Source organism: Corylus avellana, chromosome 4, assembly GCF_965113065.1.
Source record: "Corylus avellana chromosome 4, dhCorAvel1.hap1.2, whole genome shotgun sequence".
NCBI classification, from domain to species: domain Eukaryota; kingdom Viridiplantae; phylum Streptophyta; class Magnoliopsida; order Fagales; family Betulaceae; genus Corylus; species Corylus avellana.
In genome coordinates, this window is record NC_142493.1 from 31,365,481 (window position 1) to 31,382,592 (window position 17,112).

Here is a 17,112-nt window from a genome sequence, read left to right on the forward strand (position 1 = left end):
AAATCAAGGATATTTTGGTATTTTTTTTGAATTTTTAACTGCTAAAATTAACAAAAGAGTCCAAATTGAGGGCAATTAAAAGTTCAAGGGATTAAATTGAGAGATTTTGAAGTTTAGGAGGGTATTTCAAAACATGTAAAAATTCGGAAGTCTTCAGTGAAGTTTTTCCTAAATTTTATTAAAACTTTATTTGCATCTCATATGTTATTAAAAAAAAGGGGAAAAAATCCACTTTATCCCCTGAAGTTTTAGGGGTTTTTTAATTTAAATCTAAAAGTTTAAAAATTGGCAATGTACCCCCCCTAATGTTTCAAAAATTTTCAATTTAAACTTTTCGTTACTAATTTCTGTCAAATTGGATGGAAATCTCTAAAATTACATAATTAGTCTTAGGCTTTTTTAAAAAAATTTCCGTCCAATTTAACAGAAATTAGTAACAGAAGGTTTAAATTGAAAAATTTTGAAATATTAGGGGGTACATTATCAATTTTTAAACTTTGTGGTTCAAATTGAAAAACCTCTTAAACTTCAAGGGGTAAAGTGAATTTTCTCCTAAAAAATATATATATAAATTTTATTAAAATTTTATTTGCATCTCACATATTATTAGAAAAAAGAAAATATATGTCATTTTTATAGATTAAGTTGATAAAAATTTATCCGTGGAAAACTTTGTCCATATTTTTACATGTTAAGCATAATTGATAATTTATCGAAGTGAAATTTGAACCTAGCGTGAAGAGAATGATGTAACACTGATGACCTTTCATTTAAGATGAACCACCTAACTAGAGGTATTGTACCGACGGGAATTACACCGGGGCGTTGCAGTGTCTTTCAATCCGCCAATCTGTTTCACTGCGTCAGCTAACAAAGCCTCCCCTGCCTCTCTTCACCTTTCAGGTACCTCCTAGAGGTCCCAGACCTATCATGCCGTACAGCTCTGACAACCTCTGAAGCGGATCTCGAAAAGGTATTATTTATTCCGTTTCTCCATCTGAGTTTCTTTGGTAGTTTCTGACTTTCATTTGGTAGGGATTCTGTGATTACTGAATAGCCCTCGAAAAATTCACTGATGGGTTTTCATCTGTGATGATGGATCATAGATAGAGAATGAAAATTTTGGGGTTCTGGGTGTTAAATTTTTAATTTAAGATTGAAATATTAAGCTTGCTCGTGTTAGCTTTCATCTGGGTTGCGATTTTTGAGACAAAGCTACTATATTTTGTCTGTGGTGTTGATAATTTTGGTAGCGTTCTTAATCAAAACGCATTAAAGTAAGCACATTTTTGTTGTTTTTCTTTTCTTTTCTTTGGTAAGCTACATAGGTTACAGTCATTTGTACAAAATTTGATCATTGAAGCTAAATGTTTAATGTTAATCTGGGTTTTGGTCTCGTTGAGCTCCCCTTGGTGCTATTTTTTATTTTTTTATTTTTTATTTTTAAAGTCCATGCCAATCAGATTAGATAGGTTTCAACACACTTAATAACTTAATTGTGGTGGTTTATTTTTGTTGTGTCTTGAAATCGAAAAAAATTAAATAGGAAATTTTCTTCTTTTTATTGTTTTACCTTTTCAACTAAAAGGAGTACAGGTTTTGTTAGTTCAATTGGCCAGTCGGAGTTGTTTTACTTTTCCACTTAAGTGATGGTTTTAGGGGATTTGGTTCACATTTAAACCCTTCATTTGTACTTAGCTTCAGTCTGATGATGTATGGAAAGATTATTTAAAAAATTATCAATTGATTTGGGTTTCTTATACAATATTTCTAATTATCTGGTTTTAATTCAGAAATGAGAGAGGACATAAGATAATGTCAATTTCAATGGCTGTGGTTTTCAAGTATGCTCCGTAACCAGCTTGAAGAAGCATTTGGATAGTGTCTAACGTGTACTGATGCTGACATCTCTCAAGAAAAATTCTCAATCAGGAAGCAAAGCAAGGAAAAAGTAAATTCTAATGGAAGAATCACGCAATCCTTTTCGTCTTTCCCATCTTCCTGATTCTGCATCTACACAGAACACTAAGAGATTTAATGTAGATGGGTATGGGAGTCGTGGCTCTTCGCTTACTGCAGGCCTGAAGAAAAGGAGTCATGGAAGTCGGTCTTGGACAAAAGTTGATAAAAATGGCAACTCAAAGATTTTGAAGCTCGACAAGGCTACCATAATGAGACATTGTTCTTTGCCTGCCAGGGATCTCCGACTTTTAGATCCTTTGTTCATTTATCCTTCTACAATATTAGGAAGGGAGAAGGCTATTGTGGTCAGTCTTGAACAGATCAGGTGTATAATCACAGCTGATGAGGTTATTCTGATGAATTCTTTGGATGGATGTGTTGTTCAGTACCAGTCAGAATTGTGCAAACGCCTCCAGACAAACAGAGATCAAGCTGGTAAGAAAAGCACATCAAGCTAAATTGTTTACTAAACTGAATTGAATACTTGCTTCAACCTTCAGTAACCCATCTTAAGTTCTTGCTGAAAAAGGGTGCTGATATCATGCGAAGGTGGTTTTTAAATTCTTAAGTTTTACAAAGTTACATGCTGCAAAATGCTGCATGGATTGCTTACAATGTCTACCAATTTGATTCAGAGGATCTACCTTTCGAATTTAGGGCACTGGAGCTGGCATTGGAACTAATATGCATGTCCCTAGATTCTCAGGTATGCAAAAATCTTCAACACCACCTAGAATTGCTTCATCTTTATTGAAGATAGATCTAGTTAAATACATCTTTTGCTCTAAAAAATATAAAGGTACAATTCTTCTCGAAGTTGGTAATGCTCTCATGCCTCTTTCTGAACAATTATGGACGTCCTTGATAGGGAAAGAATCCAGATTTGTTCTAAAACTGTAATCTTCAGAAGGGTATCCCATTTGAATTTTTGTTTTTTGTTTTGTTTTTTTTTTTTTTTTTCCAAATCTGATTAGTGTGCTAGTGGCACACATAATGAATGCCACATTGTGGCCATTTTGGAATGCTAATGGGCCCTGAGAGTCACAAGGTTGGGCAGGTTCTATAGCTCTTTCCCATTTCAGCTGGTAGTCCTCTATACTACCTGAAGAGAGTTTAACCAATATTTTCCAGCTTGTTTCACACTCTTTGGTCCGGAATCAGCTCGGGCTGTGATTGATCTTGGTTCCTTTAAATTGAAGTGTTTGGTTTGTCACACTGACTTGAACCCTGAGTACAAGAGCTTTTATCTCCCCAAAGGTTAAAATATGCTAGTCCCTTTTATGAAATGTAATAAGTTGGGGCGTGCAATCTAGCCTGATGCATCCTTGCTTAGTACAGGCTTTTGAAACTAAACAAACAAGTGTGAGGCTTTGTACATGCAATAATCTTGCTTTCTCCTGATTAGGTGGAAGCTTGGTTTGCATTTTTCAATCAGATTGAACCCAGAGCAGCATTTGTTATTCTTTTCATACTCAATAAGTTCATGTTGAACTCATGTTTTGCAAATCTTGTGGTTTCTCCAACTACATATTTCATGCATGTGGGAAAGAATGCACTGTATTGTATATTATCTGTTTCATTTATCCATGTTCCTTTAGATAGTCAACAGAGCCTCAATCTCAATTACTTAGAGCCCACATGAGTCTCTCCACCATTCACTTCTACTTGATCCTTGCCAATCATATCCACATTTCTTAACATAATAATTTAGAGCATTGGCTGGGCTTGTTATATAAAGAGATGTTCATGTAATCTAAATTTGAATGTGTCGTATAATATGCCACACACATTAGAAGGACTACTGAATAAATCAAAGCTTGAAATGTTCATGTCAGTTCATCCCCTTGCACTAAGGAGTTTCTTGGTTTGATAGGTAAAACAACTGGAAATGGAGATATATCCTGTGCTAGATGAGTTAACAACATCTATTAGCACTCTTAATCTAGAACGTGTGCGTAGACTCAAAGGCCACCTCCTTGCCTTGACTCGGCGAGTTCAGAAGGTAAATATCTAAGATATATCATCTTGGATATCACTATGCTTCTCATGTCCTATATTAAATTTAATTTCCAGGTCCGAGATGAAATAGAACATCTCATGGATGATGATGGTGACATGGCTGAGATGTATCTGACCGAAAAGAAAGAAAAGTCAGAGGCTTATACCTTGAGTGATCGTTGTCTAGGAACTGATACTTCAGGTGAGGCCACAATGATTTCGAAATCAGCTCCTGTTTCACCTGTGGAGTCCATCAGTGGAGCTCAGAATTCTCAAAGGGCTTTTAACAGTATCGTCAGTTTGAGCAAATATGGAAGCATAACGGGTTCATCTGATAGAGGGGAAAACATCGAACAACTGGAAATGTTGCTCGAGGCGTACTTTGTTGTCATCGACAATACTCATAGCAAGTTGTTATCGGTATGAGATGTTTGGCTTCCTCTGCAGCAGATCTATTTGACATTTTATATTATGTTTAAAAAAAAAAAAAAATCATGGATTATTTTTTCTTTATTGGTTATGCAGCTCAAAGAATACATTGATGATACTGAAGATTTTATCAATATTAAACTGGTAAGGCGTGGTATACAACTTTCAGTTTCAATGTAGCCTTTTCACGTATTTGTTTGAAGTGCTAAACATATATAGACACTAAAGTTGTAGTTTTCTGCTGTGTAAATTAATAGGGCAATGTTCAGAACCATCTCATACAATTTCAGTTGCTTCTCACGGCTGCGACCTTTGCAGCTGCAATATTCGCTTCTGTCACAGCAGTATTTGGAATGAACTTTTCTGACTCAATTTTTGACTATCCATCTATGTTCAATTGGGTTCTGGTTTTTACTGGTGGTGCCTGTGGATTTTTGTACTTCTCTTTCCTATATTTTTTAAGGCACAGGAAAATCTTTCCACTGTAAATTCTGAAAGTTGCAATGTTAAATGTGTCAGATCATTTCTAATTATGTACTAAGTGAACAAAAAAAAAAAAAAAAAATCCATGAGTTAACTGTAGATATATATTTTTTGTAATTATAATTATTGGTCATCCATCCATTGATACATCATTCTTTGAGCATTTAAAATCACAGAAGAACCTTGCCTGGTCCTGTCCACAATTCGCTTGATCAAAACCTTCCCCATCTCATCATCATCTTCACTCTCGCCTGTCTCATTTGATTCACAGCTCCTTGATGCCTTCCCTTCCGTAGTCCTTATCTCATCATCATTTAAATTGCTTGACCCTCTCTCACTAATGATATCAAATTGTGAAATGGACCCATTGACCATACCCTCACCAAACGGCTTTTTGCCAAAAGAAATCAATTCTTTCCCAGTGCAGTCACTGGTAATCCTTTCATAAGCCTCATTAAATGCATTTAGAGCTTCCCCGGACAAATTTATAAAGGGTCTATCCATGTCATTATTGCCTTCATCATCCATATACAAGTTATTCTGGGGGGTCATATTTTCTGATTCCATGAAATGCAACCTCTTCTGGGTGTTTTCAAGTGCATTCTCGAGCTCCATGATGCGTGCTTCAAGCTGCAAGTGAATTACCTCATGAAGACGAATGCTCAACTCCCTAGGTGACACTGTATAGTCTGCTGTATAAGTGTGATTGGTAGAGGTTCCAGTTACATCACAGTTAGAGTCAGATAAACCGCCAGATGGCTTCTGGACCTTGTCGGGCCTCAGATCTCCCTGAACAACATCCACTACAAAGTCAGGATCCAGCTGCAAACAAATATTCAGAACTATTATTTCAGAAGATAAAAAGTAAATTCTCATTGTTTACATAGAAACCAGAAATCTAATAATCTCAACTGGACAAGTATATAGTAATTACGGGAGAAGCCCAAATATATGGAATACATTGACATATGTAAATGTACCACAAATGGGGCTGTTTTTGCAATTTTAAGTTTGGAATGAGAGATGTGTATCGATTGGGAGAGTTGTTTAAAAATTGCAATTTGAAAACGTAAAAAAATCTGCATTTTCAAACAGTAAGCAAGAGGCGTTTTAAAAACACATTATTTTGAAGACTTAACTGCATTTTTGAAATCGTAAATCCAAACGAATATTTTCTTAGTGAAGGTGAGATCATATAAAGTTACCACAGTAAGAGCAGCAGTTGCCAAAAAATGCATCAATAATGGTTAATACAAAACATGTTTTATCTAGCCAAACTATATGATCATGATAGGGCTATGTTGGATTTTATTGGAAAACTGCATGCGTACACATTTTCCATCACAAGCAGAAAAGTTAACAAATTGCCTAGAAAGATAATTTGGGGTTGTCTAACAGGTCATCAACACCAATGTTAAGAACAGAATTCTTGCATTCAAGCTAGATTGATGAGAACCAATCTATATTATGATGATGGCACTGATTAAGGTGATGAGGAACACTATCAGCTAAATACATAGATTATCTTAAGATCAATGCTGGACCCTAACATGATTTAATCACATTTCACAGAATTGTAAAAACCAAGAAACCAATGGAAATGTATATTGCACAAAAGGCTTACATTACATAAGCAGAACCAGAATCTAGGCCACTTTAAATTCTCCATGGTATTGTAGTGTGAAAAGTCATACAGGCTAGTTATGTAATCACTTCAAAATTAATGATGATTCATAACTTTCATTTTAATCTACCATGTGCTGGAGAGAAACACACATTTATATTCATAAAGAAAGGTAAACACACATTTAAAAAATATTCGTTCAGGAAGCATTCCAATGCATATAACAGAACCACATAACTATGCAATGATCATAGACTGTCCATGTTAAAGCAAACTGTATGCAGCCAAATTTGATAATATTCAGGGGCATAATTACCTCAACATAGTCGGATATTCTCTCCAGGCTAGATTTCTTCATGTTCAACTCCAACCTCTCTAGTTCAGCTTCAAGCTCTGCCTCAATTTTACTTATTGCCTCGGAATCTTCTGCCTTGTGATGATCTGTCTCCTTCTCATTACCTATCTCCTTAACAATATACAAATCTTTCATATCAAGCTCCTCACGTAAATCTTGAACCAAATTCCTAGTCTGATTCAATAGGTCATTTAAATTGCCCACTTCCCTTTTATTAGCAACTGATGTAAACATTATCCCAAAAGTGAATCCAAGAAAGAGAAGCAGCATTCCATTGGGTGAACCTGAAGACAGTATACATCATAAGCATAAAAAGAAACGGAAGAGATAATCATGTATCAATGCAAGAACTTTGGCATCAAGATATTAGATGAAAGTACAAATTGCCTCTTGCAAAAAGTAGTAGATCTTCAATAACAGTTTCCCTCCCCGTTTAAATTTCTGTGTGCGCCTTCCATGTCCACCAAGTTGCCCGTGGTCTTGTTAATGCCCATTACAATGATTTGATCAAGATTGTTCCATTTTTCTTGGCAAAAATCTAATATCTTGAAGTAGTGTACTAATTGCCTACACATAATTGACTTGGTACAAGAGAGCTCAAGGATTTCACTACTGCACGAGTCCTACCTATACAACAAGTTGATTACCTTATTAAATTCCTAATTGCAAAGACTCAAAGTAAAAGCTGCTAAGCTTATACATTTCAAGTCTACTCAAGTTAATTCTTTTTAAAGTGTTGATTAAATAATTAACTTTTGAGATAAGCGATAATTTAACATGGTATCCTTTCATCACAAAGAAAAAGAACAAAAGAAAAAAGAAAAAAGACATGAACACAAAAATAAATGTCAAAAGCAAGTGAAACATCAAAACCAGAGAAGAGATCACAACCTTGTGAATGGAATGCTCCACCACCACCCGATGGTACTGCCCTTGTTCTAGGCAGCGCCGTTTCGATGTTTTGCTTTGATTCACTCTCTATTTGCGCGTTATCATTGAAACTATTACGAGCACTAGTGATTATCAAGCTCCCATCCGTCACCAGCAACGGCCTCAACCCCAATGTAATCTGTGACTGAACTGAATTGTACACATAATACTCTTCCATTCCAGCACGCTCCCTATACAGTGTGCAAATTTCTAAACAACACAATGGCTTTACAAAATACCCACGAAGAGACAGCTGCCTGCTTCTACCACCTCTACCAAAAAAAACACCAGACGGCCCAGACCCATCAGAGTAGTCATCCCTTTTTTTTTTTAAACCACTAGCACCGCCCTCTCCGGCTGCATTTGCAACATCTTCTGAATCTAAAGGAAGATTTTCGAATTGCCCGTGAATTGAATCCTCGGGAGCTTCTTGTTCATTCTCAGAAAACAATTTGTGCCAATACTTGGCTACCCACGAATCCATTGTTTTGTCTTTCTTCTGACATATAAATATCACACCCTCAAGTTCGTTTCTTGAAGACGCAGAGACGTATTTGATTGTTTGGCTGCAACGAAAATGAAATCAGAGAAAATAATGAAAATCGGGTTTGGAGGGTGTAGTTGAAGAAGATTGAGAGATTGGGAGAAAAAGGGTATAACACTATAACGCAAATCGTCTGACCAAATAAAAGGAGGAGAAAGTGCGAGGTTGAAAAGTTTTTGTTTGGCACGACACATATGAGTGCGGTTGTCAAAGGCCGCGTTAGAGCTGACCGCTAACCTTTTATAACCACTAACTACTAATCGCTAATTGTTTTGGACATTTTGTTATTAAAAATTGCTAATTGTTTAAGATAGTTACGATTAATGATTTTAGGGATAGAGTAAGGCGATTATAACCGCTAACCGCCTTCATTTATATATAATAATATAAATATGTATATTAAATATTTATATTAATAAAATATATTAATTTTTTCATTTCTATTTGGATTAATAAATTTAAGCTATTTATGACTGTATGTGAAACATATAATGTGGTATGTGATTTTTTGGCTTAGTCTTATTAAAAAATATTGGTTAGCCCAAAAATAGCATTTTTTTTTTCACCTTTTTTGAAACATTTTGGCCTTAAATCCTTAAAATAAGCTCAAAAAATATGCCAATTAAAATACTAAAACACTTAAAAAGCCTAAAAGCCCATATAAAAAAGCGGTTATAAAACCGCAGGTTATTGAATTGAATAACTGCTAACCGCCGGTTATAAAATAACCGCTAACCACCTAGGCGGGTGCGGTTGTAGTTAATAAAAATCGATAACTGCCCAAGGTAGTTGCGGTTATAGCTAATAATCATTTGAGTACCCCTAATCCCAGTTTTCAGACCACTAGGGAGGAATAGTGCACGTGGACTATTTGGACTGTTATCTGCTACTATTTGGACCGAAAATGAGGCTCTAAAATATTGTTACCAAGAAAATGGGAGATTTTTTCCTTCCTTAAAATGGAGGTCTAATTTCGCAAGAAAAAAGAAATAAGAGAAAAATGCTAAATTGGTCGGTGTGGTTTAGAGTTTTAACCGATAAATTTAGGGGTTTAAAAAGTGATAAAACATTTATTTAAGTAAGCAGTAATGTGTCACATCAACACTAATCATATTATAACACGTCATTTACAATAAAAAAAATTAAAAAGTCAAATATAAAATATATATGACCACACTCTCTTTGGCCATGAGATGGGTATGGCCACTCAAAGTCGGCTAGAGGAGGTGGCTCAATCACCTTTTTTTTTTAATTTTTTCGCCATTTAAGAATGATTTGACCCACATTTGGATATTCTCATAGGGGTGATCGAACCACTCTCATGGCCCAAGTTGACTTGACCTCCTCCTCCGTGATATATGTGTATGTGCGTGTGTGGTTTAATTATTTTTTTATTGCAGTGACACGTTGCAATATGATTGGTGATAATGCAACACATTAATGAATTATGACAACTTTTCTAACAGTGTGAACTTTTTTTTATTGCTTACCCCAAGAAGTGCTTAATCACTTTTTTACCTCATGACGTTCTCTTAAACCAAACAGTCAATTATGAGGAAAGTTGTTTAGGTGACTACAACTTTTACAATAACTCATACAAATTCACGTAACAGTTTATACTCTATAAAAAAAAAAGTATCATGTAAACTGTCATAAACTGTCATGCCATGCAGCATTCAGGTAATGAAGTTGAGAAGAGATTATTTATTCACAATTTGAGTGTGGCAAAACATGATAATAGATGTGAAGGCAGTACAAGAATCATCATCATTCAAGATGCCAGGGTCATGCTAGGGCAACTATCGACGGTGCAGGCCAAGATGTCCCTGTAATCCCGTGATATTCTGAAAGAATCGTAAACCTTTCCATCCCTGCTCTTCTTGTACTCAAACAAGAGGTTGGAATGGTCAAATGCTGTGAGTTTTATGAACCCGTAGTCATAGTCTCTAAAGAAACTCCACTGGGTTTGGAGAGTGGTAAATGGAGAAAGGCTTGCGCCGCCACCACCAGCAACCACATGTATTGTTCCATTCAAAGTGCCCTTATAGTAGTGTTTCTCTTTGTTGGTGCAAATATTCTGTGGAAGAAATGGCAATCAATGGTTATTTTACAGAAAGCTGGAATCCAATAACTTTTTAAATCATTTCAAAAGAGATACTATGTTGATGAATTACAGTCAACCACCACATAGTTTTGGGACATTCACAAGTTCAATATATATATATATATATCAGATTTACTCAACCACTGCAATTCTATTTCAGAACAGATGCTTGTCAGAATAGGCTATAGACCATTTTAAGTCGGGTCTACTAAGGGTTTGTTCAAAGCATTATAAAGACATTGGACCCAAACGAGCCAAGAAGTCTTGGTACAGTTCATATTATTCCAAGAAGATCAGAACAACAGTAATCAGATATTTTTTAATCCCTAGATTCTAAAGGTCAATGATTTGTTTGCAACTCAAAGTCACAAAATATGCCCATGACATGGGCAGGTAATTTGGAAACGGTCCAAAATCACATTTCTATTATTTTTGCTAATGGAAGTGTAAAGGAAAATATAATTCAGGGTTACTCCCATATTAGTGTAAAATGCAACAAAAGGATATGGAAAGGGTATATCATTGTCACAGCATAAAGTTGTAAGAATACCTGGTATATGGGGCATGTCCTTTCATAACTGTGTACATGGCCATACACAGCAATGTCCACCTTGTATTTCTGCCAGAGTTTCTGAAGGCTCTCCCTCCCCATTGGTTCCTCAAATGATCCTTCTTCTGCATAACTGGTACAAGATGAATAACCAAGTACTCGATGTGCAAGAAAAATTAGCCACGGTTGCTTTTGCCTGTCGACTGATGCCAAGCAGTGCTCAATGAACTTGTATTGCTCTGTGCCTTCCCTCCAGTCGTGTTCAGTGTCAGCTACACAGAAGCGGAACATGCCATAATCAGTTGAGTACCTGGAAGAAGAAAACAATGTTGTTCACCAGTTTCTTGCACATCTAGAAGAAAGTCCAGGTATAACAGGTATTATCGGCAATCTTTGGAGGATTGTTGTAGTTTTACATTATTCATGAAATATATAAATGCACACAGATAGAGATGAATGGGTATCACTTTTGCAACCTTTTTCCAAACCGTACATTCTCTTTCTTATATTTCTTCTCTCACATCCCATATTTTCTAAATCTTCATAAAAAAAATTTCAATATATCAGAGCATGTTTATCTGACAGGTGCTTTGTTCAAGTCACATGAACCCCACTTTACTAATGAACCATTGCATTTTGCTTCTGTTCAGGGTCCATCTGCAGGGCCTCTGTTCAAGATCTTTTTTTCAGGCCTACACGTGAGAGGGGTGTTAGCCTAGTTGCCAAGTTCCAGGACAACGGGATTTGCAACAAGGTACATCTAGATCTCTCTCTGTTTCTTCCCCAGGTCAGTTTCCTATGAAAGTAGATCTCAATAAGGAACTCATTTAAGGGCAGGTCCTTATGGTGAAAGAGGAGACTATCACAAAAATTATGCAAGGATTTGGGTGAGTACTTGGAAACTTTTGAAAAATAAATTCGAGGGAGTAGCAGCATGTAATTTATTGTGCAAGTGACAGAAGCTTTTCAGATAACTCATAGCCGTGCTGGGAGTTTTTCCATATGTTTATAATATTGATGCATAATCGATATATGATTAAAAAGGTTGCATTTTTCTTAACTTTGTAGCAACTAAAAATTCAAAGAATTTGATCAAAATGAGTAGAGGTCAAAGGTTTGAACAAAATAATTGTCAGTAACTATCAAAATCGATTACTACAAGCTTAGAATGCATATAATTGCAATGGAAAGCTAATCAAATTTGAAAGGTTGCAATATTTATATACCAGAATTTAGCCCTGTTCTCCGCAGGGACATAAAACATAGTCTCAGCCAACACACCACATTCTCCCCCAGAGTCCATGTTCCCATAGAAGGATCCAGTCCCTGGCCAGTCACGCTCATGGTTACCACTGCATGGAGAAATCACCATTCGGCACATAAGGTAAAGTAGAAGACAAATATATGCTCAAACATTATAAGTAAATTATGATATACCTTGCAATCATGTAAGGCACAGTCGACGTAATTGGCTCAACCTGTGCTGTAAATTGGTCCCACTGTGAAATGTATCCATTTGCATAACATATATCTCCAATGTGGAAAATTATATCAATATTCTTTAAATCTCGAATAAGCTCTCGAGTGGTGTTCAGGGAGCCGCGCTGGAAATTGTTATATTCGTTGGAACCATCAGCTTCATCCTGTAGAGTGAAAGAATTTAGCAAAATATCTAGAAAGTACATAATTCATTGGACAGTCATTCATAATCTTAAACAGCAATCTGAAAACATAAAAGTTATAGTAGAATAATTAGAAAAGAAAAAAAATCAGTCTATAATATAAAATTACTGCAACAATCCACATACAAAAGACATTTTTGCATGGCTGTGAACTGGGATTAATAATTGACACATGTAATGTTTTCCAAGAGAGTTCAAACCTTCCCCATGTCACCAAAAATGACTACACGTTGTAGAGAATTTTGACCAGGATAAGGAGATGCCCTAAACTGATACTGTTCACTCCAAATATATGTACCATTGAATAATCTATGCCCCAGCTTGTAAATATACCTGCATAATCAATAGAAAATCATATTGAATGTTTAGTTTCTCATAAATCCTAACAGATGATTGCAAAAATTTTAACATAATACTAATTTAATAATTTTTACAGTTGGAATCTTATAGTCAAACCTTATCGAGTGAAAACCATTGATATTTCAAACTCAATCCTTTTCAAGAGAAATATGTTCAGAATGTTAAATGTATTGTACCACTTCATAATGGGAAGAACAGTTAGAAAGCTTTCTTTTTAGATTAACACCAATTTCACTATGCTTCTTGGCCAAAGAATCAATACAGATGAATGCACTGTTTAGATATATGAAGATAAAATGACACATCATTCAAAGGTATCATTATGTGGGGCCACTAAATAACACATTATTATATTTTTTTATCATCCTACCAGATCTTCCATTTATATCAAACTTCCAATTAACTTGTGAAGTCATGTTATTATTTAAAAACAGAACATAATTTAATTAGTTGAATTTTAAATATAACTTGCTTATTCCCATTTCTGATAAACAGTGCATCAATGCGTTCCTCATATATACATCATATTAATGTTTTCATACTGTTTTTTTTTTAAAAAAAGAAAAAAGAAAAAAATAGTCTGAATCAAAGTTCAAATCTATTATTGATTTATTCAATACATCAGTATCCAGGAGGGCTAATGAGCTAAACAAAGGATTTTAAGAGTTACGGATTCCAATTTCCAAAACATTTTGGCCAAAAAGGAAAATTATGCACAATGAAAGTCAAACAGAACCCAAATATTATGAATGGATAGATATGCTTAGAAGTACATAACAAAAAAGATGCTAATCCTCTGTATAAAACTTGGCTCAAAAACCTAGATTTTTTAAGAGCAACATCAAAAGCAAGAATAAAAATACATCATACTTTTTATTGGGCCACAATTCCTTCAAAAAACTGGTATGTATAAATCCAGGATCACGCCATCCCACAGTCCTAGCCGGTGCACCTGTGCATATATGTTCATAAGGTGAGTTATCTACCAACAGGAAATAACTCGAGAACAAATTTTGGATAATTATTTAAAAATATTGAAAAGAAAAATGAATGATCATGCACTTTTTTGTGAAGGTTCAAACTCTCAGATAGTCTTTTATGAGAACAAAATTCAGAGGTAAGAATGTTACACACCACACATGCTGTTACGATCAAAAGTCAGTGTCCCAGCAGCTGCAGAAAGAACACGGTCACCTCCTTTTGGACCCCACTCAACGAAAGGTTCTGCTTCATCGATCCCATATCCACTTGTCCAGGTCACAGTCATCTGAGTATCAATTCAAAGCCATGTTATTTCCTTAAAATTGTAAGCCCTTAAATAGTGTAGGTAACATTACAATAATTTTTGCATGCTATTAACTTGAGGAAACAAAAGGTGATGTTAAAAAAAAAAAAAAGGAAGTAGAAGAAGGTGCCAGTAAGCTAATGGAACAAAAGCTTATAGAAAAATGAATAGTTTTTACAGTTCAAAGAAAACAAGTAGGATACGATGGATAATCTGTGATCTATTGATATTCTAGCACAAAATAAGAGGACTTCTTATTTGTGTTATGTACATTATATGAGTTTCAACGATTAAGAGAAAGGGGAAATAAGACTCACTTCATTCCATTCTTTTCCTTGTGCCAAGCGTGGGTAAACCGGAGCATTTGGATTCGCAAAAGCTACTTGATTAGACACTGCCACCAGCTTAGGCTATCAAGTAAAAATAAAGACGTGAGTGAAAAAAAAATGCAACAAGGTCAATCAAGCTTGAAATGCAAATAAGAACCAAAAGAAACGTGTTAAATGTAAAACAGGACATGAATAGCAACAAAGGAAAAAAAATGACAGAAGAGGAGAGAGAGAGAGCCAAGAAGACATTGGTAGAGGCCTTGCAGAAAGCCATCACTGCCAAGGATTTTGAGGAAAATGTGCCAGTCAACATGGTGCATAATTGCAAAAAAAGGATTCAGTTAGCAACACAAAGTAGTTGAGATTTAGGCATTTTACTCTATACTAAAATCCATCAAGCAGTCACCAGAAGCATTGTTTGTACATGAAAATTTCTAACCATCACTAGATTAATCCTTTTATTTTCTTTCTTTCGAAGAAAAATAACAGGAAAATGTAATAACCGATCTAAAAAAAACTACTGTTTCATGACAATTGGTCCATATGAGACAAATTCGTTACCACATAGATATGCAGATGCTAGACCAAAGGCAATGGTAACCATACATTTGATAAGCCAGCAGAAAAGAGAGCAAAAGAGAAGTTGGATCTCTGGTTAATCAGCTGAAGCTTCAAATACCCTTTTCCAGTTTTTTTGTACTCTGGACTGGAGTAGTTCGCATACTGAAACTGCAAAAGGAGTAAGACAATCAAGTTTACTTTTTTAGCTCTTTTTATATTTCAAGGATTGTCAAGGTAAGAAGCAATTCAGAAAAAGCCATTGCACTGTCCAGGATGAACCTTAATAGGTGCAGAACAAAGTAGTGGAGGATAAACTCTTGGGTTTTCTTCGGGGCAGGTGGAAGCACTGAAAATGGTGAATAGGAAAGGCTCAATTTAGATCAACGCAATTTAGTTTAATTACAAGCAGAAGAAACAAATAAGATATTTCAAGGTTCCAAATGCTGACTGAAGGTTCAGAAATCCAACACCATTTACTCACCTGAAATTGGCGGGTGAAAATACTCCTATCCAATCATCATTTGATGGGTTTGGAGAACTGAACTCTATTGACACCCATTCTGTATTTTGCCCCTGAAGCAGTGAACAAAACTTGCATTAGCCGCAAAACAAGCCTATTTTCTTCATATTTTTAGGGTTTTGTCCCCTGCCCCAGTGATTCTACGGCACATTCTATGTTCCACACAGGAGATCAATGGCCAGGGAAATGAACTTAAGAAGCATGCGAACTTGAAGATCATCATCATCAAGGTCAATTAAACAAGTTATCGTTTAAAATAATACAAGGCTAAATATTAAGATAGAGATTAAAAAGAAGAATAGCGCTGTTGAAGCTTACCTTGAATCCAAGGACCGTAGGTGAAGCTTTAACATAAGCATGATCCTGAAGAGCAAATGATGCCTTGTGAATAGCAATTTTTGACAGAGGCTGGTCTCCATGTGACCACGCCTCTTGAAGGGCCGTAAGAAGAAATAGAATTGCCAAGGAGATCGAATTTAGTCCTCTCATCCCACCCAAGCTTCTGAATCGAATAAAAAGGAGAAAAATCAAACAAAAGAAAAGAAAGACAGGTATGAGTTGATAGAGAAAAACAAAATCGCAACTACAAAAACACTCCTCAAAAAAATCAAAATGCATAAAACAGTACCCAGTAGGCCAGTGCCCCTTCTAAATCAATGCGAAGCTTAAAAGCAGAGCAAGATCAACCGTATGAAAGCAGAAATGAAATGCAAAACATTTTCACATACCCACCCGGCCACCCCACCCAACCATACGATCAACCTTATGAAACAAAGAAAGAAAAGAGAGAGAGAAAGAGACAGTCCAATCAAACCTCCAAGCACAGCAGGCCTACAACTACAGGTTTGTGAAATGCGAATACATCAACTCATCGAGAAGTACCTCTATTTACTGATTATACTCTAATGAAAGCAGAATATCAATCGGTTTTATCCAAAAGTAAAGTAAAACAGCAGCTGGGTATTCACAGAAACTGAAGTAAGCACAAGGAAAAGAAAGAACAATGACGGATATGGCACTTACCTGCAGAAGATTGAACTGTAGAGAGAACTCGATCAATGTCAAAACCAAACAAGTAAATAAAACAAAGATGGTAAACTTGTTTCTTATCCAATGTTGTGAATTGGAAGAGCCGAACAGGTAAAGAATTGCAATAAGTAAACGAAAGATTGATAATTTCGAAAATAGTAAGAAAGACGTTGGACCTAAGAATATTCATAGAAGATTCCACTCATCGGTCCGAGATTGAAGCTGAATTGTCGCCGGGCACTTGGAGTTTCATGGGCGCGGACGGAACGACGTAGTTTCCAAGCTAACGACTTGAAATGGAAATTCGACTTGGACTAGAGTGCAGACAGTAGACACCAATAATTGGGGAAAAATACAACGGACGAGA

At 35.7% G+C, this 17,112-nt stretch overlaps 3 protein-coding genes across 7 annotated transcripts; 1 reads left to right on the forward strand and 2 right to left on the reverse strand.

Annotated features, from left to right (window-relative positions):
* The first annotated feature begins 706 nt into the window (after positions 1-706).
* Positions 707-4,922, forward strand: MGT3 (magnesium transporter 3). 2 transcript variants are annotated; one of them, XM_059591057.2, is made up of 8 exons: positions 707-794; positions 904-973; positions 1,794-2,397; positions 2,598-2,668; positions 3,836-3,964; positions 4,036-4,380; positions 4,486-4,533; positions 4,647-4,922. In XM_059591057.2, exons 3-8 carry the CDS (start codon positions 1,962-1,964, stop codon positions 4,875-4,877), a joined length of 1,260 nt encoding a protein of 419 aa, XP_059447040.2. In that variant the 5' UTR covers positions 707-794; positions 904-973; positions 1,794-1,961; the 3' UTR covers positions 4,878-4,922. The 2 variants fall into 2 exon arrangements, with proteins under 2 accessions (XP_059447040.2, XP_059447039.2); XM_059591056.2 differs by lacking the exon at positions 707-794 and having other exon boundaries at positions 801-973.
* A 24-nt stretch (positions 4,923-4,946) lies between these two features.
* On the reverse strand, positions 4,947-8,467 carry LOC132178422 (uncharacterized). 2 transcript variants are annotated; one of them, XM_088515727.1, is made up of 3 exons: positions 7,743-8,467; positions 6,813-7,135; positions 4,947-5,661 (listed from the first exon to the last, which is right to left on the reverse strand). In XM_088515727.1, exons 1-3 carry the CDS (start codon positions 8,263-8,265, stop codon positions 4,996-4,998), a joined length of 1,512 nt encoding a protein of 503 aa, XP_088371853.1. In that variant the 5' UTR covers positions 8,266-8,467; the 3' UTR covers positions 4,947-4,995. The 2 variants fall into 2 exon arrangements, with proteins under 2 accessions (XP_088371853.1, XP_059446843.2); XM_059590860.2 differs by having other exon boundaries at positions 4,947-5,694.
* A 1,533-nt stretch (positions 8,468-10,000) lies between these two features.
* Positions 10,001-17,112, reverse strand: LOC132177015 (Purple acid phosphatases superfamily protein). 3 transcript variants are annotated; one of them, XM_059589210.2, is made up of 13 exons: positions 16,922-17,112; positions 16,035-16,218; positions 15,678-15,769; positions 15,476-15,542; positions 15,242-15,364; positions 14,624-14,716; positions 14,156-14,288; positions 13,892-13,973; positions 12,862-12,994; positions 12,417-12,622; positions 12,206-12,331; positions 10,980-11,289; positions 10,001-10,402 (listed from the first exon to the last, which is right to left on the reverse strand). In XM_059589210.2, exons 1-13 carry the CDS (start codon positions 16,933-16,935, stop codon positions 10,097-10,099), a joined length of 1,869 nt encoding a protein of 622 aa, XP_059445193.1. In that variant the 5' UTR covers positions 16,936-17,112; the 3' UTR covers positions 10,001-10,096. The 3 variants fall into 3 exon arrangements, with proteins under 3 accessions (XP_059445193.1, XP_059445194.1, XP_059445195.1); XM_059589211.2 differs by lacking the exon at positions 16,922-17,112 and adding an exon at positions 16,740-16,911; XM_059589212.2 differs by lacking the exon at positions 16,922-17,112 and adding an exon at positions 16,531-16,703.